Source organism: Symsagittifera roscoffensis, chromosome 1, assembly GCF_963678635.1.
Source record: "Symsagittifera roscoffensis chromosome 1, txSymRosc1.1, whole genome shotgun sequence".
Classification (NCBI taxonomy): domain Eukaryota; kingdom Metazoa; phylum Xenacoelomorpha; order Acoela; family Convolutidae; genus Symsagittifera; species Symsagittifera roscoffensis.
The window spans coordinates 61,600,242-61,626,265 of record NC_087062.1 but is presented as its reverse complement, the minus strand read 5'-3'; the positions used below and the strand labels follow the sequence as shown (position 1 = coordinate 61,626,265).

At 36.9% G+C, this 26,024-nt stretch overlaps 3 protein-coding genes across 3 annotated transcripts in view; 1 reads left to right on the top strand and 2 right to left on the bottom strand.

The window, feature by feature from the left end:
• Nucleotides 1-26,024, bottom strand: part of LOC134846964 (elongation factor Tu, mitochondrial-like) — a 448,088-nt gene that overhangs the window by 369,904 nt on the left and 52,160 nt on the right. The gene's annotated exons all lie outside the window — the stretch shown is intronic.
• LOC134856868 (ER membrane protein complex subunit 8/9 homolog) lies at nt 1,195-2,795 on the top strand. The gene is made up of 3 exons (XM_063873159.1): nt 1,195-1,536; nt 1,852-2,081; nt 2,337-2,795. The coding sequence occupies exons 1-3, from the start codon at nt 1,231-1,233 to the stop codon at nt 2,500-2,502; spliced, it is 702 nt and encodes a 233-aa protein (XP_063729229.1). The 5' UTR covers nt 1,195-1,230; the 3' UTR covers nt 2,503-2,795.
• On the bottom strand, nt 9,394-18,085 carry LOC134846890 (paired box protein 6 homolog). Its single transcript, XM_063864307.1, has 5 exons — nt 17,127-18,085; nt 15,781-15,892; nt 11,684-11,814; nt 10,549-11,326; nt 9,394-10,390 (listed from the first exon to the last, which is right to left on the bottom strand). The coding sequence occupies exons 2-5, from the start codon at nt 15,797-15,799 to the stop codon at nt 9,630-9,632; spliced, it is 1,689 nt and encodes a 562-aa protein (XP_063720377.1). The 5' UTR covers nt 15,800-15,892; nt 17,127-18,085; the 3' UTR covers nt 9,394-9,629.

The window sequence follows — 26,024 nt, the reverse complement described above, 5'->3', positions numbered from 1 at the left end:
AATTTTGGATTTTATTATGTTATGCTTGCAGACATAATGTGCTTGTAATTGGGTAATTATCTTTCATGTCAGATGTCATATCGTTCGGTCACTGCAAGGTAACAAAGTAGCCTTAAGAGACGGTAAAATAAGCCGGACTTTCTATTATGCTGAATTAGACTTGGAATTCATTGCTTTTTGTGGAAAGCACCATTTTTTTTACTCAAAGGCTATGATTCGAGGAAATTCGATTTGAATATTCGATAAGTTTACCGTTTTATGGAAACTTTCTGACTATTCTCAATAACTATCCGGCCAAATCTAATATCAAGTGTTTTATCGAAAAAACAGTTTGCTCAATGCCTCTATTTATGATGGTCTACACCCAATTTTTTTAAAGGAAAAAGCTATTGCTTTCAAAAAAGTCAAGAGTTTTGAAACTTTTACCGTTTTTTGGAAACTTTTTGATTTTTCTCGGAAACTACCCTGCCAATTCTCAAGTTTAACGTTCAATAGATACAGCCAGTTTTAGGAATTTTTTTGTTTATGCGGTCACGACCTAAATTTTGCAGAAAAAAGTTATGGATATAGGAACTTTTGACCCTTTTTTAGAAACTTTTTGAATTTTCTTAGAAAGTACCATATCAAATTTGAGATGAAGGGTATCAAAAGAACTAACTGCGACAGTTTTTTCTGCAAAAGTAGCGAATCCTTTTCCTAAGAAAATTGTTATATTTTTTTTCTAAGAAAAATGTTAAATTTTTCTCTTAGAAAAATGTTATATCCTTGAAAAAGTTTTCACTCTCACTTTTTTCTTAGAGAAACAACTAAGCTTTTTAGGCAATGACCAATTTTTGAAGAAAAAAAATGCATTTCATCCCGAATCTCAAAAAATATCAAACACGTACCGCCAGCTTTAGCTGGGTCCCTAGTTATCTTTTTTTGAGGCAAACAAAATTTTTGGTTCTCTTATTTTTTTTAAATTTTTTTGTATCGCTATTGGTGTGAAGCTCCTCTTGGCCTCGGCGTTTCACTAAGATTCGGAAAGGAAGCCAAATTTTAATAATTTTCACGCCGATTCAATTGGTTTTAAGAGCTCGCGCAAAGAAGATTTCCGCAACGCAGGCGAGGTTTTGATGAAGCGTTACTTAATTCGTTACTGATCATCTCTGTTGTTTGATAGTTGATTATCCTCACTCTTTTTGGATAGTTGCTCGACCACTGATCTCCTTTTAGGCTGTGTATGATAGAATGGTATACGAATTGAGTTTAGAGGCAAGTGCCAAAATGTTTCTGCACGCTGCAAAACACCCCTGCAATGCAGTGAACGGAGTGCTAATAGGCTACGATGAGATCTCAACGGGTAATACCCACATTATAGACTGCATACCTTTGTTCCATTGCAACATCAACCTGCAACCGATGGCAGAGGCCGGTCTTTACATGGTAGATCACTACTGTCAATCGATTTCATCCCAGTCATCCTCGTCTGATGGTGATAAGAGCCGAGTGCACATAGTTGGATACTACTTCGGTCCCGAGTTACAACACCTCAAGGTATGCAAAATTAATTTCTTGCCCTTTGATTCAAAAAACAATTTTATTTTTATAGTCCCTTAAACCAGTTTGGTATCACCGAAAGGACACCTCTTCTTTCTTATTTATACATGTATGTTCACAATATAAAACCTCTTCTGGGTAATAACATCCCTGCTACTAAATGATTTAGGGAATTGGGAATTTTAACGTGATTAACAGCTTGGGCAATTATAAAAATATTTCTTCAACAATTTGTAAAGAGTTAGTGTTATTGCTGTCTCGGTATTAGTTTTAGCCCGGAATCTGACAAAAGATTAATGTTTTTTTTAACAGGTGGAGCCGAGCAAAGGCAATGTGCTAGGATTAAGAATGTCAGAGAAGATAGCTGAAAACAGGGAGGGTGGTCGATCGTGTCTGTTCGTATTGGGTAATGAGCTGCCCATCTCAGATAGCCTCCACCACAACTTCAGATTGTTCCTATCCAGCAATAACTCAAACAACGACTCATCTGGGGGAGGGGGAGGAACAATAGAATGGACTGCCGCAAAAGGAGGAGATATAAGGTCAGTTAGGTTTCCAGTCATTGTTTAGGCGATGAAGCAATTCGGCAATCAACATTGAACAGCAAATCAAATGGCTTGACAATAAACCGAAATTTTGCGGTTTTTATGAACAAAGTGGGACTCATTTTCTCAGTTATTCAATATGAAATGTATAGGAGTAGAAAGATAGAATCAATACTTGAAAACACTTAGTTTTGATTTGTCGCCAGAATGTTTCCGAGGAAGTTTTACCGACCTTGCTAATATACGTTGCAGGTGTCTGGACTCTGACTCTGGCACTGCTGCCGGGACTGCAGTTATAGCTTTGCTTTGTGGTCGAACGCAACAACAGCTGATAGACCTCGAGGATCATTTGGCCGACATAACTCTCAACCCAGACTGGACAAATTCTGGTCTCAATTCCATCATCCAACAGACTTAGCAAAAAAAAACATTAATTTATATACTGTGTCATTGTTAATGTCATATCTGTTTCCGTAAAAAAGGACGATTATCTGCCCCTAGAATACCTCTTTGGTTAACTTTTTACTTCAGCGCAAAATTCGCTTCAAGTTCGGCTTGTTTCGACATTGGCAAACAATGATTTAAGTAAATTTTTTTTTCAAAATTGTACTTGCTCGAAAATAAATGTCTTAATTGATGTTTAAACATTCTTCCCTCTGCTTGATAAATTATTATTTTTACGTATTTAAATCTTTTCAAACCTCTGTTCAACCGGCCTCAAAAAATAAATAGTACACTTAAGATTTACAGGCCAATAATATTTTGATATAGATCAAATTCTGGTAATTCTCGAATTTACGAAGATTGAGGTGGGGTAGTAGAACTGCAGACTTATAACTGCCGAAAATAAAAGGTTATTCATCTGTGCCAAAAAAATTATTTCCTTTTCTGTTTTTAACCAGCGTGGATGACTAAAAAGCTCATTAACTCCAAATGGCTGAATAGCAAGACAAAGCAAAATTGCTCCTATGAGGCAAGGCCTCCAATATTCCGACTGACCCTTTTTTGTTCCGACCATTTGAAAAATGGTTAGGAATTTTGTATTCGGTAGAGTTTTTTTTTTGCTTTTTGTTTTCCACGCAAATCAGGCACCACAAATATACATCGGACGGTTGATTGATATATCATATTAAAGACTTTTCAGTCGTTTCAAAACTTTTTGATTTTTGTGTTAATTTAAGCGAATAAAGCAAGCGAGCAGGCTTACAACAGCTAAATTATGGCTTATTTAGGACCGTAAAACTTAATTTTAAGCAAGTAAAAATTGTTTTTTGGAGTTTTTTGCTTCATTTTGGGATTCAAGAACTTCAAAAATTCAAAAATGTTCTGCAGAAATTTTTGAATTTTTTTTTTAATATATCAGATTTTCTAGTCAATTTTCTATAGAATTTTTGTCCAATTTGTCAAACATGTTCTGCAGAAATTATTGAAAATTTTTTCAGATTTTCTAGTCAATTTTCTACAGAATTTTTGTCCAATTTGCCTTTATTACTATGACTTTTTAATATGCCTTAATTATATTTTTACATCAGATCCTTTTATCACACCAAGCAGAAAAAACTACACTAATTTGGAAAAAGAAACTTTCTAAACAATAGTTTTCTAAAGACCATGGTCGGAACATTGTGCTACTTGCACAGTAACCGCCTATCCTTGCAGGTATTTGCATAATTTTTTCAAAATAAAAAGTTCAACAAAGTTTTGGTTTCTAAAATTTATCTTTTTGTTAATTCCCGTTCACACAATGTCAAGAATGAAGTAATGTTTTTATCATCTAGTAACTACTTTTTTGGAGCTATTGGGTTGCCTCAGTGTACCGACTATTGAAAATGGGGAGGAACTGGTATTTTAATTTTTTAACGCAAAATCAGGTACCATAGATATTCATTGGAAAGGGTTGAGTGATGCATATTAAAGCCCTTTCAGTCATGGTTTCAACAATTAAAAAAATTGAAATTTCCTAGTGTCGAGAATCAACGGTATGAATTTTTTTTTAGTTTAAGAGTGGCTTTGATCTATAATTACTTTCAGGGGCGGATCTAGGGTTTTCTAGAGGGGGCGGAGTCTCGAAAAAATTGAAAAATTTTGTCGACCTTTCTTATTTTTAGGTCGGCCAAATTATTTTTCCGAGCTCTCCCAAAGCTCTACTAAAAAGACCCTATTTAGGCCAAAATTTTGAAAAAAGGGATTTTAGGCACTTTTTGAAATATTTTGACCAAAAGTCGCGTTATTTCGGCAGGTACTCCCCCCTCAAAATTAATTTACATTGGCGCCTCAACAAATTTCTTAGGGTCCGTCACCAAAAACAAATATCTCAAAATAGACGAAGGGGTGATCCTTTGGGTCGGTAGAGAGCCGAATCCCTAGGTGAGGGGGGAAGCGCCCCTGATTATTTTTACAAAATTGAAAACTAGTTATGGAAGCTTCCTTCAGCGGTTTCTTGGCAAAAAAAATTTCTCCATAAAATTACTTTGTTGTGATGGAAAAAAATATATTTTAAAAATTTTTTGTTTGTTTTTCAATTTTTGAAGACAACTGTTGTCAAGTATGCGTATTGACTAATTTTTTACGCATTTTCAATAGTTTTCTCATCGTATCACGAACAAAAATTGACACTAATCTTATGGAAAAAAATGAAAAACTGTGTACTAGTTTTTTTTAAAGGTGGTCGGAACATTATGTACTGCTGGCACAGCGGCCGGCTATCTTTGTTTCCATTTGGAATTATTCAACCCGCTGCACGCACATGTTACGCTTCAACAGAAAACTGCAAAGGACACTCGCTTAAAATGTCTCGAATTGGCCACAGTAGTCCCAAATTTAAACTCCTTTTGAAGAAAAAACGCTAATCTCCAGCAAAATAACTTTTGAATTTTGAGTTCGAAGCATCACAGCCTTTCTAGCTGCATGAAATTTTGTCAAAAATTTGTCTGATAAGTAGCAGCAAAATCAGTCATTCACTCAAAAATCGGAACAATCACCCATTTCAGATAAGGCCGCATGCTAAAACAAATGCTGAAAGTTCTGAATTCGCGGTGTCATAAATTCTGAATTTGCAGTGTCGGAACAGTTATTTCAGCAACTGAAAATTATCCTAGCGATTTTACTTGATAGAGCTGCTTTTTGGTCGTGTTCCCGCAAGTGTTTGCGAAGCGCAGCTTTACCTGTGTGTAAAACTGTTTCCTCGAAAAGCTGCAGTTGACTGGGTAGTTCCTATGTCTCTATGTTTGAATAATTCCAAATTTTACTTTTTTTATTTGGGTCTAAATAGAAATCTCTTTGATCCAATACGACAAATGTTATATTTCTGCAATTCCTGCGGAAAAGTTTGACGTTTTTTGGAACTAAAAACAAGCGTTTGCCCCCCAAAGTAAGCTTTAACTATACAGAATATCAATCTAAACATTTACGTACAAAATGAAGAAACGTTAAAAAAACTGTTTCCTCAGAAACCTGCGGAAAAATGGATATAGGAAATGATCCGCGGAGATTACAAATTTATTTATGGATGATAATAAATATTAAATTATTTGAAATCAGGGGCGGATCCAGGATTTTCTCGAGGGGAGATATTGAATTTTTTTTCGAATTTCTGGTCGACTTTTTAAATTTTCTTAGCTATACCATATTTTCTTAGGTCTGCTTAATTTCTGCGCCGCAGGCAAATTTTTGAAAAAAAAACAGGCCAAAAAAGGTTTCTTATTTTTTTGGAAAATGTTGACCAAAAAATTGTGTTATTTGTGCGCGTGCTCCCCCTCAAAATTTGTGTATATTGGCGACGCTTTTTTAAAATTTTAAGGGGGTCGATCAGCCAAAAATACTTTTTTTCTGCGCGTGCTCCCCCTCAAAATTACTATATATTGGCACCAAAAGAGCCTTTTAAAATGAATATCTCAAAATGGTACAAAGAGGGAGGGACTCTTTGAGTCGCCAAAGAGTCGAACTTCTGAGGGCGGAGGGGAGAGGGGACAGACTACTATATCAATATTATAGATTTGAATCAATTCATTTTTTATGAAGTTTTGCACTGTTAATTTTCATTTGCTTGTTGCAAAGAGCAAGCCGTTAAAATAATAGAAATTTTATGAGGAACCTTACTGAGGAATTTTATTTGATGCATCCCTGTAATTCGTTTTTTCCTAGTTTCTGTTAACAGATTTCGTTTTCATTCAATTTTCGGATGTTTTATGTTAAATGCGTGATACTTTTTTTTAACTTCAAATCATAGTTTCATAACAGTATTTGAAAACCAAAAGTGAAGGTATTTCATAATTATAATTTTCAGCAAAACTCGCAATCTCTTTTGGTTTTCAAATTTTTTAATGAAACTATGCCGTGATTTAAAAACATCACGCAATTACCATAAAAACATCTGAAAAAGGAATGAATATAAAGTGCTAAAAATAAACTAGGAAAACAATTAAACACAGGGTGCTTCAAATACACTTCTTGAAAAATTTCCTCAAAAACTATTGAGTATTGAAGCTGAAACACTGCAAGATTGATAAAATCTAACTAGCAGATGACAGTTTTTGTATTCATAATTTTTATCAACTCTGATACCAGATAAGGCAATTATGAGGCTAATTGGAAACTATCATTTTTCTACAAAAAAAACTTTTTATTCGTCTTTTTTTTTCCCAAAACATTATCATTATCAGCTATAAATAATTGTAAAACGTCAAAATTGTATGTATTTCAGACGTCAGCTTGTTTTTCGACTATCATATTGAGTCTTGAATTTTGGAAAAACAAAAAAGCAATTGTCTCTCCTGCCATCAAAACGTCTTTAGGCATTCAGTTTGTGAAAACCCACCGACAAGTGCAATTAAATTATAGTTTTCTGTCATCACTATTTCAATGATCTCAAAAATCTTGATGTCTGTGTAACAAATTTTGAATTTCACGAGTTCATTTAAAATATTTTTGTTTTCTTCATTTTTGGTGAAAACGCATGAGAAACAATCACCCCTTCAATAAATCACATCAGTTGACGGCCTGAAAATATTGTACCTCATTTTGTACTAATTTTTTAAATCTTTTTTATGCTATGACAATTGATGACCTACTCAGCCCAAATCACTTCGTCGTAGGAAATTTGACTTTTTCTCAGTAGAATCTGACTATTTAAGTGAGAATTAGTCACAGGACATAGAAGTTGCAACTTATAGTTTTCAAGCAAGAAAATGAACATAAATTTTTTCGCGTTTGTGCCGTTTTTTTATTCTTCGAAGAAAAGATTGATTATTTGTGCTCGTTGTCGTTTTTTTCTTCAGACAAATTAAGATTTTTAAATAAGCCAGTTTAAAAAGTTTTTATATCATTTAAGCTACCGTCTTGATCTCAATTTTAAAAAATATACATTTTACGTTGTTTAGTATTTTGTAAGTTTTGGGTGTTTGAAAATTGCCAACTGTTTGACACTAATCGCGCGATAATAAATTTTGTGCTTGTAACTTGAAAGCTGCGAGTTAATTCAAAAAAATATATATAAAATCATATTCAACTTTTTTTACTTGAAATTTTACCAGTTTTTAGTTTTTTAAAATAAAATTATTCCATAAGTCCTTCCTTAAGGGGCAGTCTTTTTTGAATCTCAGAATTTTCATAGAAGTGTCAAGCAAGCCGGTTGCACGCCTAAATTACTTATTTTCATGAACTGTTAATATTCAAAAATTCGTTCTTAATACCCTAAAATTCCTAAATAGTGTAGACGACCTATATTTATTAAAAGTTTTTTTTTCTACCCTTACTCTTTGTGAGGTGGTAAATTGTGGGAAAAGGGAATCAAGTGGTAGAGATAGGAAGACAATGCAAGATTGGGAGGGTCATGTGAATATCTCAATTGTATTGATCTGTTATACTATAACTAAATATAACCAAAGTATCAATGCGTTCACAAAGTGGTTTTACTTGGCAATCACTTGGTAGAGTTTTGTAGATGGCACCATCTGTCGTCCTGTGCCCGTACTGGTAGACGTCTTATCTTTGTTTTTATCGCCTCTCTATCACTCGGTCTGCCTTCTATTTTTGTCGTCTAAAAGATCTACTCCCCTTCAAACTCCTTCCTTTTGATTTCTTATCTTGGTTAAAACTAAATGATGTCCCGTAATTTGAAGCAAAAAAAAATGCAGAAATAAACTCGCAGGCTTAATTTTTTTTTTGAAAAGTTTTGTTCAAGCAAATTATTGTCTTAGTGATAAGTTACATCCCTTCTCAATACGCCCATTCGAAGTGTAATTATAACATATTTCTACCTTAAGTCAATTGAGTTAGCAATAGCTTGCTACTTTTTTCTACTATTCCGCCTGTTTTTATTGGAATACCTGCACATTGTGCACTTTGGGGTTAAATTAAAATGAGATGAGCCAGTTTACTTTAGAATAGAGGAGTAAGAAGAGTAAATTAATTTGATGTGCCTCTGCTTTTGCTGATGTCTTTTTGCGTCTTGAGCAAATGATTGTTTTCGTTCACCCATTGACAACTTAATTACACGCCTTACATGCCGCTGTGTCGGCCATAGTGCGGCTTCTATTATGCCCTCATCTCTCCTCCCTTTGTGTGCATCCCAGATCAGCCCCGACTCAATTAGCGGCCTGACACTCGTCTGCTCCGGCTAAAAGCTCCAGCCCCCGACCCAGCAGCTCCACAAATGCACCCGAATTCAATTTGCATCAATCCCATTATTCCGCCATCCATCCATCCAAACTAACTTCCCCACAGCCCAACTCCCTACCCCATCGTCCTCTTTCTCAGCCCCTCCCCTTTTACACCTGCAAATGCAGCCTCACTCCACCAGACAGTTAAAATATTCCACGAAAAACAATTAGTCTAGGCTAGCAGCTGATGCATATCGAGTTACTTAATTAACTGTTTCTAATTGTGTTGAAACCAAATATTGAGCCTGTTCTGTTCTGACACCAAGGGGCGGATCTGTTTTGGCCAGGCAAAATTTTGAAAAAACAGGCCAAATAGGCGTTTTTTTGCACTTTTTGGAAAATTTTGATAATATATCGCTTTTTTTTGGCGCGCGCTCCCCCCTCAAAATTAGTATATATTGGCACCTTTAGAAAAAATTGTTAGGTTCCGTCACCAAAATGGATTTCTCCCTCGTTTTTTCTTAGGGGTCGAATCCCTAAGAAAAACGTTCGCCCCCATCCACCTAAATCCGCCCTGTCTGAGACGTTTGTTCCAGCAACACGATAAAAAAAGTAAAAAGAAACATAAATTTGTAAAAATTTGTCTAAGTACAATAAATATTTTCAAAGATTATGCAGTCATATTTTATACATTTAAATGACAGGGGCTATCGATTTTATTTAAAAAACATTGACTTTTTTTTTCTTAATGTACATACAAATATGTCCTCAAATCAACAAAAATGAGTATTTTATTTATGTCAGCATCTAATATAGAGAAAAAGATCAGAAATTTGATTGAAAATAGATGCTTGAAATTTATAACGTACGCTGAAAATCTGTTTTTATTGAATTTTGAAACTTATTAGTTTTCCGACTTTGAAACTTTTCTCCTGCTGCTTTGATATCATAGAGAACGCATCTGATTTATTGCAATGAGGTCTGCACTCGAAGGGGCGCCTGGAAGTTGCAGCTGGCCTTGGTTCTGGCTGTTGTGAGGTGCTCCCGTCAACGACAGCCCTGCCGGAATGGCCGCACATCTACCCGAGACGGCGGCAGCGGAGGACGAGTGATTAGTCATTGCGAAGTAGGAGTCGTAGAAACTGTTCGGCGACGGGCCGCCTCCCACCCCCGCACCTGTCTGCGAAGAAGCAGCGGCGAGAGAGGTGAGATGAGAGGGAGTGTTGATGGTGTTGTTATTTACAGAAGAAAGAGCAGGAGGAAGAGAAGCAGCGGCAACTGCTGCTGATGACGTCAGTCCATTGGCTAGACTGCCCATAAAGGCAGTACCTGTGGTCGAGTTCGCATACATTCCACGAGCGCCCGGGTGGTCGAATGGTGTGGCGGGCGCACAATTGTACCCGTAGAATGCTGGTGCTGCATACGCTGGTAGATTAGAGTAGAAATTGTTCGCCAGCATGTGGAACTGATGATTAAAACCAGTTGCCGGACTGACTGATCCTCCAAACTTGTCCATGGTGTTGGGAGTGTTACCTGTTGGCGTTTGATGAAGATGGTGATGTTGCTTCTGAGAACGCAGCTTTTCTTCTCGCCTCCATTTGGCTCGTCTGTTTGAGAACCAAACTTGAATGCGAGCTTCTGGTAGATTAATTTTACCGGCTAGTCTTTCACGAGCAAACACATCCGGGTAGTGGGTAACTTCGAACTCTGCAATACAATAAATCATTGGTAAACGTCAATTTTTTATCAAAAAACTTAGCGAAATCAGAATGAAAATCAAAATACTTGGTTAAAATTCTTAGAAGTGATTCTAAATTGCTTGCTATTGGAAGCAAAATAAAGTCTTTTTTGTTATGTTAACTTACGTTTCTCAAGTGCTTCAATCTGCTCAGGCGTGAATGAAGTTCTATTTCTCTGCAGCTTGCGTTTCAGTTGCATCCTCGCTTCCTCTGAAGCGGCTACACTTAGTCCAACTCCCCCTTCCATATCCATATCAGACCCTATCATTCCCATAGTCTTCTTGTCACAGCTCCCAAAACCCCCTTGCACCGCCGCTTGGGCCGCCGCTGCGGCGATTGCTATGTACTGAGATCCGGGTGAAATGTTGTAGGAGTAAAATGGCGAAGGGGATGCCCCTGGGGTTACTTTACCCCCACCCCCATTGGAACATGGCCAGCCATTGTTGGACCCAGGCGACTGGTTTGGTCTGTAGTGAGTCATGATTTTGTACGTCCCGTTTGCAACAGCAGTCGCCGCATCCGTTGCGTCATCTGAGTTCTGTGCGCCGTTACTTCCTGGAGTGTGTAGAAGGGTTCCTGAGTTAACATTTGCCACTGAATCTGAACCAGGACTGTGCTTAAGGTTGTGATTGTGATCAGCAGGAGTAGAGTTCGAAAGGTTCCTTAAAACTCGGTTGATTGAGGAGACGGAAGGAACTGTGTCCTCTTTGCACACCTGGTCTTGTAAGAGTCGGTCTCTGATTTCCCACGCGAAAATAGATGCGCATTCCTGTTTGTAGTCGGCTATTTTGTTCACGACGTCCTGTGTTGCCACTCTTGGCTTGCTGCCCCCGATGGCTTTTGGCTTGATGGTGCCTGTCTCATAGTATCTGCCCAGTATCTTTGACACACACCCATTTGAAACCTAAGGCAAACAGCACTTTCATTTTTTATAACAAACACTATAGTTTTATTACCCGGGTCGAGGTTTGCGAACTATGTTTCGAACGAGAAGGGTCGAACACTTGTCAGAGTTCGACCGAAAATCCATAGTCGAGAAGGCCCTATAGTCGAACTCAAGGTCGAAACATAAATACCTTTTTACGGGGTAATGTACCCTTTCAAGCAATGCCCCGAAAAATTTTGGCTGAGTTTTCATATGAAAACAGAATTTACAAACATGAGCTGTCATTTTGATATATCTTGATAAAAGACGGGTCAGAAGGTTTTCGGTTAAGTTACCAAAAAGAAAACGGAAAAAAGGAGTTATTAGGTTAAGCACCTGCAGCAGCCGGGATATGTCGCATGGTCTGGCACCACTGTGAGCCAGTTCCACTATCTTGGACCGAGTGGACTCCGGCAGGGGTCTCCCATTCACATACACTCCCCCCAGCTGGTTCACACCACTGTGACCTAATTCAACAGAAATTGACGATGAGCAAGATGAAGTTGATCGCGAGGTTCCCTTTTTCAGATAAATTACCTTCAGGCCAAATTTGTATAATCATCCGTGTTGTGAGTTGTAAATTAATAATTTTTGTGCTCTAATCATCAAAAAGGGATTATTGTTCCGAGGTTTGAAGAGAGTGACAGAGTATTCTTCTTAGACGCTAAAGCGCAGGAACGGAACGATCAGGGGTTTGCCCTAATTTGAGTTGAGTCCTGTTGTTTTTTTACCTCGAATACATGTTATGCTACGTTTATTGTTTCGGTCACCGTTTCAATACAAAAATCAAATGAGTGAAGCCTTTCAAAAGTTATACATTTTTCCTTGAAAATTAATGCACAACTAAAATTCTTTTCCATTCCAAGCAAAAAATTGTTCTAGTATTTATGTCAAGCTTCACTACAATCAATTCATTGAAACGACTCTCAAAACTTTGGCGGAATTTATTGAAAGCTTATTCCGAATACCGAAATCTCGATGTTGTTGAAGCTAAAAAATTGGAAGTGTTTTTTTGAAGTTAATTCCTAACTCCTGCTATTTGGTTCTGTTTCGAATGTTGCATGATGGAAAAAAATATTGAGCTTTCATGTCAAACTGGGCAGATTGGGTTTAGATGGAGCCATTAGTTGTCTCTGTTTAATTAACGAGACATAACTCTCAGCTTATTTTTGATGATCAACTTAATCCATTCTCAATTTCGTGACCCTTTCCAGCCATTAATTACTTGTGACCATATTAAACAAAACATCGAGGGTTTCCCAACACTCAAAAAGCTCCAATCCTGCCTCTGAGAGAAATGGGTTTTGTGAACAGATTTTATGGGTTCAATGTGGAAATTAAGTGATGGCCGAAAATAAAACTAAGTAACTTCGTTGAAGACTAATAACCAGTAAATCCAATAACTCTCTTCAACTAGTTGCTTTTAGTTGCCTTATGTGTTAATTTCTTGTGCATTGTTGCCATTATTTCCACTAGATTAGCTCAATTGTACTTTTTGTTTCTGCTCCTGTGATCAACTTCAGGCTTAAAAGTTCAGCTATGTGAGGGGAGATAGGATCTGGATATTCCGGTGCAGTATAGTATGTGTGAGGGGTGAAGGGGGAGGGGTGGGGATGAGTTTAGGGGTCTAGTGAGAGGGAATGGGGTAATTGGAGTCTTTGGAGGGAGGTGGGTGGAAGTAATGAGGGAAATTAATCGCCATCCTCTCAGAAATGGATCCTCCACAACCCAACAACACATTAGACCCCTCTTCCGCCCTTCCCTCTCTTCACTCATTCCGTTATTCTAGACAACCCTTCGCTCAGTCAACGCAGGCAGGATAGACAGTGTTTAGCTCACTTTTGTAGCTTGCGTAAGCTCTCAAACTTCTACTTCCTCGAATTCAAACATTAATAGGAAAAGTGGATCAATGGATGTATTTTGCTTAAATTTTAATTGAATGAGCAAAATTTTTGAAGAATTCAATTTCTTGGAGAACGTGTTTTTGCGGCGAATTATAGGAAGGTCGAATGATACTTAAATATTAATAGTTAAACGCTAGACACAATTAATTATGCGAGTTATATTGGTCAAGCTGGGTGGGTAACTGCTAATTGATGGATGCAGCAACAGGCACATCGACTAACTGAAGCGAAAGCGATTCGTTTTAAGCACTTATGATGGAGCCTGAAGGCGAGAATACACCTCATGAATAACTCCTAAGGGAAAGCGAGAAAGGCTAGTCGGGGTGAGGCTATGAAAAATAGATGAGAGGGGGAGTACTATCTACACACGCATTTACGACTGCGTGAATCTCTGCTAATTGATAACGTTTATGGTTATTGAGCGTAATAACGAGTGCATAAATAAACCATAACTCCCCCGTCTCCCACTTTAATATATCCATTCCACCTCTATATTTCGACATCATTTAGAAGATGAACACATCAAATTCGCTATCGGAGGATCATAACCCGCTCTTGGACCCAGTATGGGTAAACAACAAACAGAAAAGAACAGGAAAATAAAACAACAGGTACTAAACAGGATAGATATATTTAGAGATAAGACAGCGCAATGTAACTTAAATTCTACACTGAGTAGATAAGACGGATGGAGGACTCTAATAGAATTGAGATGAGGCCTCAATAAGCAATCAAAGTTGCCGCTATCTTTTTTTTGAAACTAGACCACAGTAAAAATTCGGATTTAATTCGGATAACATTTGATTAGAGCTTTTTTGTAAAAGTTCGATTTTAATTGTCTAAGATTGGGGCTTGGATGTGTTACCTTGGTTTTAAAATCTATCACGTATCAAGACAAAACACAGCAACGCTTCGGGGAAAAAGACAAACCACATGACGGAGAAAATATATCGGTTTGTGTCGGCATGCTACGCATCTTTTATGTTTGGTGCCAGTTTTCTGTTGTATTGAGTTTAGGTATAGCTGGAACCACATCATGGTTCATTTAGAGGCATTGGTGATAACTATTTAAGACAATTTATCCACCACGGAAAGCGGCAGGACTCACTTCTCCAAACGTTTGATTGACAAGTCGAGACTTGGTCACTTCACTACAGCTCCCCCTTCAAATTACCCAAATGGATACTTCAATAAGCGTCAAATTTCAGAAATTTGTTATTTAATTTTTGGCTGAAAAGTTTTCGGCCACAAATAGATATGGCAAAAAATGTATATAAAAAAATCTTCGAATGCGGAAGGCCTTGAGCCTAAAAATATTGGGGGAAGGTACATGCCTGGTTACTTATTTGAACTGACCATAACTTGATTTCTGCTTTTGATACTTGAGAAATAATAATGTAGCTGCTTTTGGTTGGCTTACAACTGCTGTTGGAATCTGCCACGATAGAGTGTTTATGTCCAGAAGGTCTCGCTATGCTATTCTTTGCTTGTTTCTGCTGCTGGTCTAATTAGGCATTGCTTCCAGCTGATGAGCTGCTCTATCGTGTGAACAAAGCAAAAAAGGCACCGAGCAGACGTTTTATTGAACTATTAGAGGAATATAGATGGATATTCCAGTGTGAAATAGAAGACAGTCGCCGACTCTGCTAATTGACGGGTAGCTTTCAAAAGCCACTCAAAGATCTGTTATATCTCAAAAAAGAAGAGTGCAGCCAACTTTCATGAGTTCGCATATGTTCTTTTTGCATTTCAAATCATCCGATTAATATTTAGGGGAAAAATCGACTATGTGCATATCGTTGGCCCATGATGTTTTTCCTAACCATTTTGAAAAATGTTCAGAATAAAAAAGTTGAATGATAAGGTTTTGTCAACTTAAAAAAATTCTCATATAATTTTTAAAATTAACCTGTTTCCCAACTGATTTAGTGTTTATTCCCAGCTAGAAGAAGTCTTTGGAATGGGCCGACATTTCAGTGTAATAATTTCTATTGTGAACTATCCGTCAATGAGCGTGGAAATAATGAAAAGAGAAGCTACACTAGTGTGAGATCAAATTCATTGGTCAAGTTCACAATCATAGAACACATCGTCTTAAAATGGATTTATTATAATGGCTTAGCAATTTAAAGTGATTATTATTAAGAGACGGTTGTAAGATTTTCAAAAAAAAAACTCAATTGTTTTAGGACTTTTTTCTAGTCCAACCAAATTGATTTCCCGAGCTCTCCCAAAACACTCAAGGCGCCTTGGGTGACAACATATACTCATTTTTAGTTCGGTTTCTCTCAAAAAAGGTCGTGAAATTGCTTATATTTAAAAAACCGCCCCTTGGAAAAATCTTTTTAGGTCCATCATGATCCATTGCATGCAAGGAAATTAAGTGCATTGCTATATTGATTTAGTTTGAAATATTTATCAAACATTCTGGGCGTTTTTTTTTCAGCGATGCGCTTGATTGCTTAGGGTAAGGGAGTAAAACAGCATCTCAATTTTGCATTATTTAGGGCTATATTTCTGCATTCTTACCTTTATGTGGCATATTCATCGGAAAGCTTGTGAGATTTTTCGTCCGATTGCAAACTCGATAGTATCCACAATCTCCTCCAATTAAAGTTTTTGTTCTCAAGGCGAGTTATTTCTAAAACGAAAGAAAACGCTGTTAAATCAGAAATACATTAAGGATGATTTTATGCTTGCAATACTTCGCAAAGTGAGCGGGAAGAAACTATGGTGCATGGTAGTTTTTTCTTGTAAAATCTAAACGTAACAAAAAAATGTCAGATTAGGTTGAGTAATACACCAGTTTGAAGCTCGATTAATTGTGATTCAGATTCCAAAAATGTTCCCTCAGTGTAGAGAAAAATTGAAAAATTGGTTTGATTATTTCCGTTTTTAAGACTGCGGGTTGAAGGTTGAGGGGGGGGGGGGGGGGGTGAGAGAGAGAATTAAAGAGAAATTTAAGTGCAATAGTTTAGCCATTTATAAATTACCTTGTCTATGAAAATGATAGACAACAAAGAAAATAATCAATGCTTATGAAAAAAATGTTAAAGCTTGACTTTTTTTTTACAAATTTTTTCAGTTTGTATCTAGACTTCGTCGCCAAAACTTTTTGTGTCTATTACACCAAAATCTGGTACTCTTTCTTTAATTGAGCTTTTAAATGTTACATTTCTCCGTAGACCACCAAAGTTCAGGAAAAACATTGTAATCGGGTGTTTTTCAAGCAAAACGAGCACCCAAATGGTGGCTTTACCACGATAATGCACTCGCTTGCGTACGAACCGTCGTTGAAGTACTTGAATAATGGCGTGAAAAAACAATTAGGATTTCAAACAGCTAGCTAACAGTTGGAAAAGAGTCAATAAAAGCAAGTAAACAGACAGAAAAAACGAATTTGTTTTTTTTGAAAAAATTTCGAAATTCATTTAAAAAAATTGATGGCCTTAATGTTCTTGATTCTTAGAGCAATTCATGATTGGCAATTTTTGATAAAATAGAAAACTGGATCAATAAGTAATATTTTTATTTTGCTGGGAAACCTGAAAACTAAATTCCATTTTCGAAACAAGAAGTTGACCACGTTTTTCGTGGCCTTTACAGTTTTGCTGTTTGATAGTGGAGTTCGCTTTCCTTTTAACAAAGAAAACGAACTGAACTTTAAAATAAATCAGAAGTCAAGCCGTGAAAAATTACGCTTCAAGACTTTTAGTTGCTGAAAAAAAAAAAAAAAAATTTTGCGACCTATATAAGAGTCTGAATTACGTTCATTGACTCTTTAAAATCAAAAACTACTACTATATGAAAATTAAAATCAGTATTTCCCGTGAAATAAAAAATTTTTACATTCTTTAGACGTTGATTGAACTGACCTTAGACCGGGCAATGTCAAATAAATCGAGTTGATGTGATTTGAGTAGGAATTTGTTTGTCTGTGCCTCTTTCTGTGTTGGTATAGACTGCTAAGTGAAGAAACGCAGTGGCAGAAAATTCGGGACTTTAAAGGAAGTGAAGATGTTGATCAGCTGCTGATGATACACCCCAGTTTCACAACCTCAATATAGTTTTACAGGAATTGCTGGTATAATCAAGTAACTTCACTCTGGCACACGTTTTGTTTCTACTGGATCCAAGCACAGACTGAATTTTTTCTTCTTTTCTTCTCTATTTTTAGTGTAGCAGATCCGAATATCTAATTATTCTCCTGGAAAAGTTTTTGCTCTTACACCTGCCTGTTGGTTTTTGAGTGTGGTCTGCAATTACTGTTTCGGATGACTTCGTAATGATGCTTCTCCTACCCTGTTAGGCTCCAAAGGTTCCAATCAAGTGTCCTCTTTTACTGATGACAATCTATCTGAATTAGTTACCTGTGATTGAGGCAGTCTAATATATTGTCGTCGAGCGATGGGGTAACTAGACAATTTGCTTGTGTGTTGTCGAGTGTATTGGGTTGGAAACTACTACAAACAACATTCATTCAGTGTACCAGAAGAGAAGATATGGACTGCGAAAGGCGTGAACAATTCGGGTCTAGTTGGGTTCGATGGTTTGTTGTGTGCTGAATTTACTTTGCTTCTATCTTCCGAGTCAATTCTTCTTCTTACGTTACTATTTTATTTTCCGTCTCTTATCCGAACAGAAAGAATGGAAAAAAGCGTCGTGATTGGTTTAAAGTGAAGATTTTTATCAGTTTATAGGAAAATGAAGCTCAACTGAAGCGAAATTAGTCTCAAGCATAGAGTGATCGATCCCTCCTGTAACTAAGTGAAGTGAATTGGAGCCCCTTTGTTATCTCCTATTCGCTCTTTTTCCCTCTCTGTATTCTTTCCCCAGTTCAACTTTACCTCATTCTTTCACATCTGTACCCTCTCTGTTCGCTGATTGGCTGGCCGTCTCTTCCAATCAGAGACTTTCATTTATTCCCTCTCTCCGCATTAGCCGCACCTGGTTGATTACTACCCATAATTCCATTCAACCCAAGGCGCAATTAGAGTAATTTGACCCTAGTGTACACCCGGGTTGCTCATTATCACATCTAGCAACTGGCCTCATTAACCATTGAAAACCAACAAATGCACCTTCTGCCACAATCGTAACATTTACTCAATCAAAAGCAAAATAATGATGCCAAAATGACAGACAGGTATTCTTACAGTTATTGAATTACAAAAGCGTAACTATACAACCGGAGGTCAGATGTGCAAGCAGCATAACCTCTCCGACTGTACGGTTTTTGTTTATCTAAAAACGACAGAAAACTTAAGAGAAGTTATTTCAATTTTAAGATTTTTCGATCCACGTTTTTATCAACTATTTTTTTTTCAAATTACACCTTAACAGGTTTTGGTATAACAGAACTACCAGCGGATTTAGGGGGGTGGTCGGGTGCGGACGACCCTCATTCAGGGATTCGACCCCCTGCCGACCCAAAGAGTCCCCTCTTTGTACTATTTTGAGTTATCCATTTTTGGCTGACTGACCCAAAAAAAAAATTTATAGACACTTGGCGCCGAAATATACTTACTTTTGAGGGAGGAGCGCACGCCAAAAAAAACGCAGGTGGCCCAAATTTTCCGAAAATTGCCTAAAAACGCTTTTTTTGGCCTGTTTTAATTTTTGCATGCGGCAGTCTTTTCAGTGATTTACGAGAGCTCAGAAAATCAATATGGTCGACCTAAAAAAAGGTCGACAAAATTTTCAAAATTTTTTGAAAATCCGCCCCCCCCCCCCCCCCCCCCCCCCCCCGAGAAAATCCTAGATTCGCCTTTAATTTATACATAACCTATTCTATGAAAATCATAGACAACAAAGAAATGATCTCACTGAAAAAGAGTTCTTTGTTTTATCGGCGAATCAATACATGAGCTTTTTCTCATGAACCTTATGAAATGAACGTTAAGTTAAAATTTCCATTTTCCTTATAACTAAACCCATATTGAACTTTGACAATTATATTAATTTTTATTGAAGTGTAACTTCTTAATATTCTAGTTTTTTGCTCATAGTTTTACTGTCAATTCATTTGTGGTTTGCTCAAAATTAGGTCACAAAAAATTTTCAGGTTTTAAGTTTAAAGTTAAAGATTTAAGTTTAAAGATTTTAAGTTTTCAAGTTAAGTAACTTTGCAAATTTTCCATAACTATTTTTTGAAAGCAAAATTGGGCTCCCAGCTGAGCAGAAAAACCAGAAGCATTTGAAAAAGTCCTTCTCTAGACTTCATATTTGGGATTACCCTTGCGATAAGCAAGGGTATGCAATCGGGTACTGAACATTTGTTCCCGTAAACAACTTTGTTCATAGAATAGTCATTTTTAGTAGGAAAATGAGCATCTCAGCAGCTGTGAAATTCACGATTCCTACTAAAAATGACTATTCTGTGAACAATTTCAAAGCTGCTGAGATGCTCATTTTCTTGAAAATTTAAAAAAGACTACCATCATATAGGTAGTAATTAGGGGAAGTTAGTTTCAGACAATAGCTTTGTTTCAAACAAAATTCTTGAAAAAAGATCGTTTTTTTTCTAAATATATTCGTGGTTTTGTCCAAGTTTCCGTCGATTTATTTTCATTTTTGCTAAAACGAAGTTTATCATCTGGTCAGTTTTTTTGGGCCTACTTTCCGAAGCATATGTTTTTTTTTATTTTAACAAATTTGACTATAATTAAAAGTTCTGCAATTTGTACTTTTTTTATCCAATAAACGGTTTTAGATTATGTTATTCCATCTCAGTCAAATTCTTTTACGTGCTTCGAAAATAATTTCTTTTCCTTTTTCTTATGTGTTTAGTAAAAATTTTAAAATTTTATAGCTCAAAGTTTTTTATGACAACATTTTTTTGGCTGCCATTTTTTTTAAATCTGTTGTTTTGATAAGTCTTTTCTTTAACATTGAACCCTTTTTTCAGTTTCATTTCTAATGGGCGTAGGGGCAACACCATGGCATTTACATCCTAAGGTCTGGGGTTCGCGTCTCGGACGGACTTTTTTTTCAGTTCGTGTGCAATTGAAAAAAAAATCGGTTAAACATGATTAGTTGGTTTTTTCTTTGTCTGCTAAAGTTTTGTCAGCTAAATTGCCAACAAATGCTTGTTTTGATTGTGCTTTAAACATATTTCATTGCAAGGGCAAGTATTGTTCATTCTAGTATCAGGGGAAACTTGAAACATTTTAGTTTTTTTGGATCAACTTGTGTCTGCTCAAATGTTGTCGACTTTGTTGCTTTTTTGTAAGCTTTGTTTCGTTGCCAGTTTTTTTTAAAAAAATTTCTGGTATAATATCAAAAATTTTCTAAAAAAAGAAGTTTTTATCAAGACACATCAAGAAATTTAATTTTTCAATTTTTTTTGCAGACCTAGTTTTTTATATTTTTTAAACTTTTTCTTTTTTTCTTTTTCTTTTTTTTTCGATTTGTTACGTTTTCCATGTTATTTTTGCATAGCAAGTGACGCGAAGCTCCGCTTCGACTCTGTTTCTAAAAACTTCTTCTCATTTACTGAAACAAAATAAAAAGTGCGCATCGAAATTCTGAAATACTAGAATTTTGATGATTTTTTTTAGTTTGTAGTCGCTTTGAACAAAGCATAAAAACAATATTTTTCTGATTTAATTGTAGACAAAATGATTGAAAAAAAAATGTTCAAAATAAAATTAAAAAATGAGCAAATAATTTTTGTAAATTAAAAAAGTAATAGCCAGAAGAACATGAATCAGGTAAAAAGGTTTTACCTGATTCATGTTCTTCTGGCTATTACTTTTTGGGTTCTTTAAACATTTTTCATCATAATAGATAGATGAGATTTGATTGCTTGTTTTCAAGTTGGTTCAAATTTGTACCGCGAGTTCAACAAATAACAAAACAGGATGAAACAAAAACTCCCCATTACTTGTGGCCAATCATGGCTAGGGCCGAAAACGACATTTTCTCATTACAAAGACATAAATTTTTATAAATGGGAGTTAATGTTAATTGATTTGAAAAAACGTGAGCGCGCACAAAAAAGCAAAATTTTCAAAATAACGCCTAAAAACGCCTGCAGCAAATTTGGTCAAAATTGGGTCTTTATTGTGACTTGGTAGAGTTCAAAAAATCAATTTGATCGACCTAAAAAAAGGTCGACAAAACTTTCGAATTTTTCTGGAAAATCCCCCCTCCTCGAGAATCGCCCCTGGTCATCATGATCCAGTATCTTCTTAGCTCAACCCGCTGCAGCCCAGTCGTTCAACAACATTAGAAGTAAATTGGATCCAGCATCAATTGAAGAACTGATTTGGAAGCACGTTAAACAAAAGTCGCCCAATATCCTGTCGGGACAAAAAGAAAGTCTTATCAATCAAATTATAGGAGAGCAGAAACTTACAGAGACGTTTTTACACGGTGTTGAAAGGAAACGGAGGCCATTTTGAACAGTTACCGAGAGCGGTTGGTTCGAGAAGCCAAGGTTTTAGTTGTCAACCTCAACCAGACAACCATATAAGAAAGCAACTGGCTTGACTGATGAAAGAATTAGTAGACAGTTTCCCGCGGCGGAAGTGGTTGATTATGTTGATCAAAAAAGACTTCAAAAACTCCATGATCAATCTAAACTGAGAAAACTGCAGAAAGTGTTTCAATCTTTGAGCTTCTTTTTATTCTCTGATGTGCTATTCTAAGTGCTAATCTAAGTGCTATTCCTCTGATTATTTTTCATGCAATAATCATCATTGCAAAACACCAGAAGAAACGTTGTTTTAATGAAATCCTGAACACCAATGAACACAAAAAAAATATTGTTTGATTCACCTTTGGTGCTGGTACCTTCACGGCTTTTCGATAGTTGTTAAGAAAACAGTTGATGCAATAATAACTCATGAAATGAACCTAGAGAACGCTTTGTTTTAAACAACTGTGCAATGAGAAAACTGCATTTCAGAAATTTTCCAACACCAAGTTTCTCGCTTTCTTGTTGTGATGAAGGTTCCAAACGTGTTCCCAAAAGTTTTTTCGACCAATAAATGTCTCACTGTAAATCAATATCAGCAAAACAAAACTGTCGTTTTACAGCGAGAGATGGAACACAACACCGGCACTTGCCCGTCAATTAGTCAACTGATACAGCACCACTGGCAGATAAGTGTCACCGAAGGCGACTAACCTAAACTCGAATTAACTAGGAACTCAAACTAACTATATATCCTAGTCAGTTCGATTTTAGGTTAGTCACCTTCGGTGACATTCATCTGCCATTGGGGCTGTAAGAGCTGACTGATTAACGAGCAGGTAGTGGTCTTGTGCTTACGCTTGCGATTAGCAAATCTTATCTTATTAGACTTTTTTCGGCTTATTAACTAGTTTATCAAAATCAATTGAATCACTTATTCAAGCTCGGGTTCAATTAGGACTAATCATATAGGAGATTTTGATGACGCTAAGCTGCTGACATGCTCAATATCATGAAAAATCAAATTTAACTACTGGGTGGGTAATAGTTACTACAGGGTAATTTCAAGGGAGGGGACCCGAAACTTTTTTTTTTTTAATTTTTTTTTCGGCGCAACTGGGGTCTGCTCAAAGATTTTCGGCCTTGTTTCCGCTTCGTAAGTTTTGTTCAGTTACTATTTTCAACCTCAAATGTCTTGCTCAGCATGTTTGCCTAGAGTTGATGTTTGATAAAAACAGGCATTATGAAAATGTATGGGATTGGGTTTTAGTTCCCCTGAAAAATTAGGAGGGTGTTTGCTTCATGATTATGATGGTCTTCAAGCATCTTCTCGTATTCATGCCGTTTTATGAGAATCTCGATGCTGCTAATGCTCAACCACTTGTTTCTGGTTTTTCCAAAGTTTCTTATTTTTATTAGGTTAGTACATAGTTTTTTTAGACTGCTGACTGAACGCTCTTAGCAGCCTGTGTTCCAATTTGTTAAATTTATGCACTTTTTGGGAAATTTTGTTGTTACAAATCAATGCTTATGGCTATCTTGAAAAACTATATGCAGAAACTAGCCCAAGTTTTTTGGATTCAGTGGGGCATAAAAAAGGCCCCCAAAAATCCAGTTGAAAGCACACATTTGCTTCTCTAGGCATGTAAGCTATCCCAATATTGTTTAGGGCACAATGTTTCTAGGTTTATATTTGAGCTTCTATATACCACACCATTTCTGGCCATCGCCACCAGACTGCCACGAACTCTGGGGAACTAAACGTCCCTGGCCGCTTCAAAAAAGTTTTCACGTCCGAGATGGTAGCAGTGAGTCCGATTATTGGTTGCTTGTCTCAATGGGAGAGTTACCACAAGTTATTTTTGATCTTAAGGCAAATATCCTTCACATCAGGGGCGGATTTAGAGGGGGGCGGACGCCCCTCTCAGGGATTCGACCCCCTGCCGACCCAAAGAGTCCCCCCTTCAGTTCTTTTTAAGAAATCCAGTTTTGGCCGACAAACCCTAAAATTTTTCTAAAGGCGCCTTTGGCGCCAATTTATACTAATTTTGAGGGGGGAGCGCGCGACGAAAAAACTCGGTTTATTGGTCAAAGATTTTCAAAAAGTGCCTAAAAATGCCTTTTTTGGACTGTTTTTTTTTCAGAATTTTGCCTGCGGCGCAGCAGAATATTTGGCCAAAACAGGGATCAAAACGACCTTAGGGAGAGCTCAAAAATCAATTCGGTCGACCTAAAAAAAGACAAAATTTTCGAAAATTTTTTGAAAATCTGCCCCCCTCCCTCGAGAAAATCCTAGATCCGCCCCTGCGTCACATGAAAGTCATTTGCTAATTTTCCGATTTATCTTCTCATAGCCACGTTTTTTTTTGAAGTCTTTGTTCTTCGCTAAAATCATAATCCAGACTGTTTTTACCTGTAAATTGTCCTTACAAATTACCTTTAACATCTCGAGGTTGAAAAAATTTTGGCGGACTTCCTGACTTTTGAATTTTTACAGCCCCAAGGATTCATTACAAGCTGAGCTATAGTAACTCTCCGTATCGGTTGTAATAACACCCACTGTTTTCTTGTTTCTTGTCTCCAGAACGCAACTTTGCGGCCTCTGATTGGTCGAGATTTTCTTGCATGCATCGAAGCCCTTCCTGCATGCATCGACGCCCTTCTTGCATGCATCGACGCTTCAGGCAGAGACTACTTTTGGTCGTTACTCCCCCGGATGGCAAGAAAACCAGCCAACCAGGCCAATTTGTATCCCTGGTTCATGTTCGGTTACAAAATCGAATATGAGAGTTCTGTCGAGCTAACTAGTTAGCCTTATAAACATTGTTTTAGTTTCTCTTCTGCTATTCCCGTTTGGTAGCGTGATTAAGGTTCTGTGATTTGAGATAACAGTAAAGCTTTGCTTTAAAATGTAACAACCAGAAAATTCAGCCGACCATACCACTGATAGCATTCTTAGCTTGTTTGTTGAGTTTTTGTCCCTGTTGTGAGTAAAATTGTCACTCAGCGCATCATGGCTAGCATCGCACATCACCCGTATGTTCTTTTGCTTTGAAAATGTTCGAGTACAACCGACCAGATAAACTTGTTCTTCATGCTTCATAGTTGTCTGAGCGGTGCTGCTGTTTCTGTTGAGGGCTTGTATGTACTTGTGTAAGCTGTGTATGGCGCCCATAAAAGATTTACTAGCCAGTGCGGTAAAAATCGATTGTGAAACGTCAATTGACTTCATTTTTCATATTGTTGGCTCTTCATTTCCCGTCAATATTTTGTGACTTGGCCATTATTCACAATCCGTTTTGGCGAAATTACCTCTCGGTAACACAGCGAAATTTATCCATGATCCAATCTTTTTAGGGATTTCTCTGCTAGCGTGATAGGTTCTGCTTCGTTCCTTTAAAGAACTGTAGGATGCAATCGATAAACGCGCGAACTATTCGATGTCCGTTGACGATAGAATCCGAGATCCTTTGGAATCATGCAGGCTGGATTTATCAACTACAAAATCTCGTTTTAAAGTATATGTGCCTGTGGATTTCCTCCTGCCAGTGAGAAAATACACTGATAACCTGAATGGGTGCCGTGTGGTTGTTGTCCGTACGCATATCTTGAGTCCATCACTGAAAAAATGATATTTTCGGGATGTATTTTAATACATAATTGTCTAGCAATGCCCCTTCAATATTCTATATTCGGCCCTTGATTTTCATTTTTATGGTTATATTTAATCAGCTCCTGTGATTCTAGTGCCTTTTTTTTCTGACCTACCTTTTTTCACCGTTATTGTGATCAATAACACAAAAAACTTATGAGATCAATCTACGATTAATTTTTTAAAATTACTCCTGATATAACAGTTTTTTCAATTCCCCTAGTCGATTTAGCAGATTAATGTTTTTTTTAAATAGGTTTGCCAATCTTCCAGTGAATAGTCTAATGCTGGTACCAGCGGCAATTGACCCTTCCGACATTTCACGTCTGGATACTCATTACTGTCTTCATCGGTTGTTGAATCAGTTGCAACCCCAGGTTCAGACTAAACTATCGTCCAATTATTGATGGTCTGGATCTCCTGATTTTTTATGTCTGAAGATCTTCTTCCATTCACCCACAACTTGATTTTCACAGTTCCTATATTCCCCAGTGGGCTATATTCTTAGTCCCGAAAATGAAAGTCTTCCGGCTCCATTTTTATCAATTAATTATTTTTGGTTAAATTAGGGTAGGTTTTTGTTCCTTCATTTTGAATATTATCAAAATAGCCAACCATTACCAATCCACCCGGGTCGAGATCCCGCTCCAAAACCACTCAAGATTTGAGCGGTTTGAGCGGTTTTCCAGCAAGATTTGAGCG

Coding starts and splice junctions, on each gene's coding strand:
- LOC134856868 (XM_063873159.1), top strand. CDS start 1,231: ATGGTATACGAATTGAGTTTAGAGGCAAGTGCCAAAATGTTTCTGCAC. Junction 1,537..1,851: donor CCGAGTTACAACACCTCAAG/GTATGCAAAATT, acceptor TTTTTTTAACAG/GTGGAGCCGAGCAAAGGCAA. Junction 2,082..2,336: donor GCAAAAGGAGGAGATATAAG/GTCAGTTAGGTT, acceptor TATACGTTGCAG/GTGTCTGGACTCTGACTCTG.
- LOC134846890 (XM_063864307.1), bottom strand. Junction 11,327..11,683: donor ACATATCCCGGCTGCTGCAG/GTGCTTAACCTA, acceptor TGTTTGCCTTAG/GTTTCAAATGGGTGTGTGTC. Junction 10,391..10,548: donor GATTGAAGCACTTGAGAAAC/GTAAGTTAACAT, acceptor ATTGTATTGCAG/AGTTCGAAGTTACCCACTAC.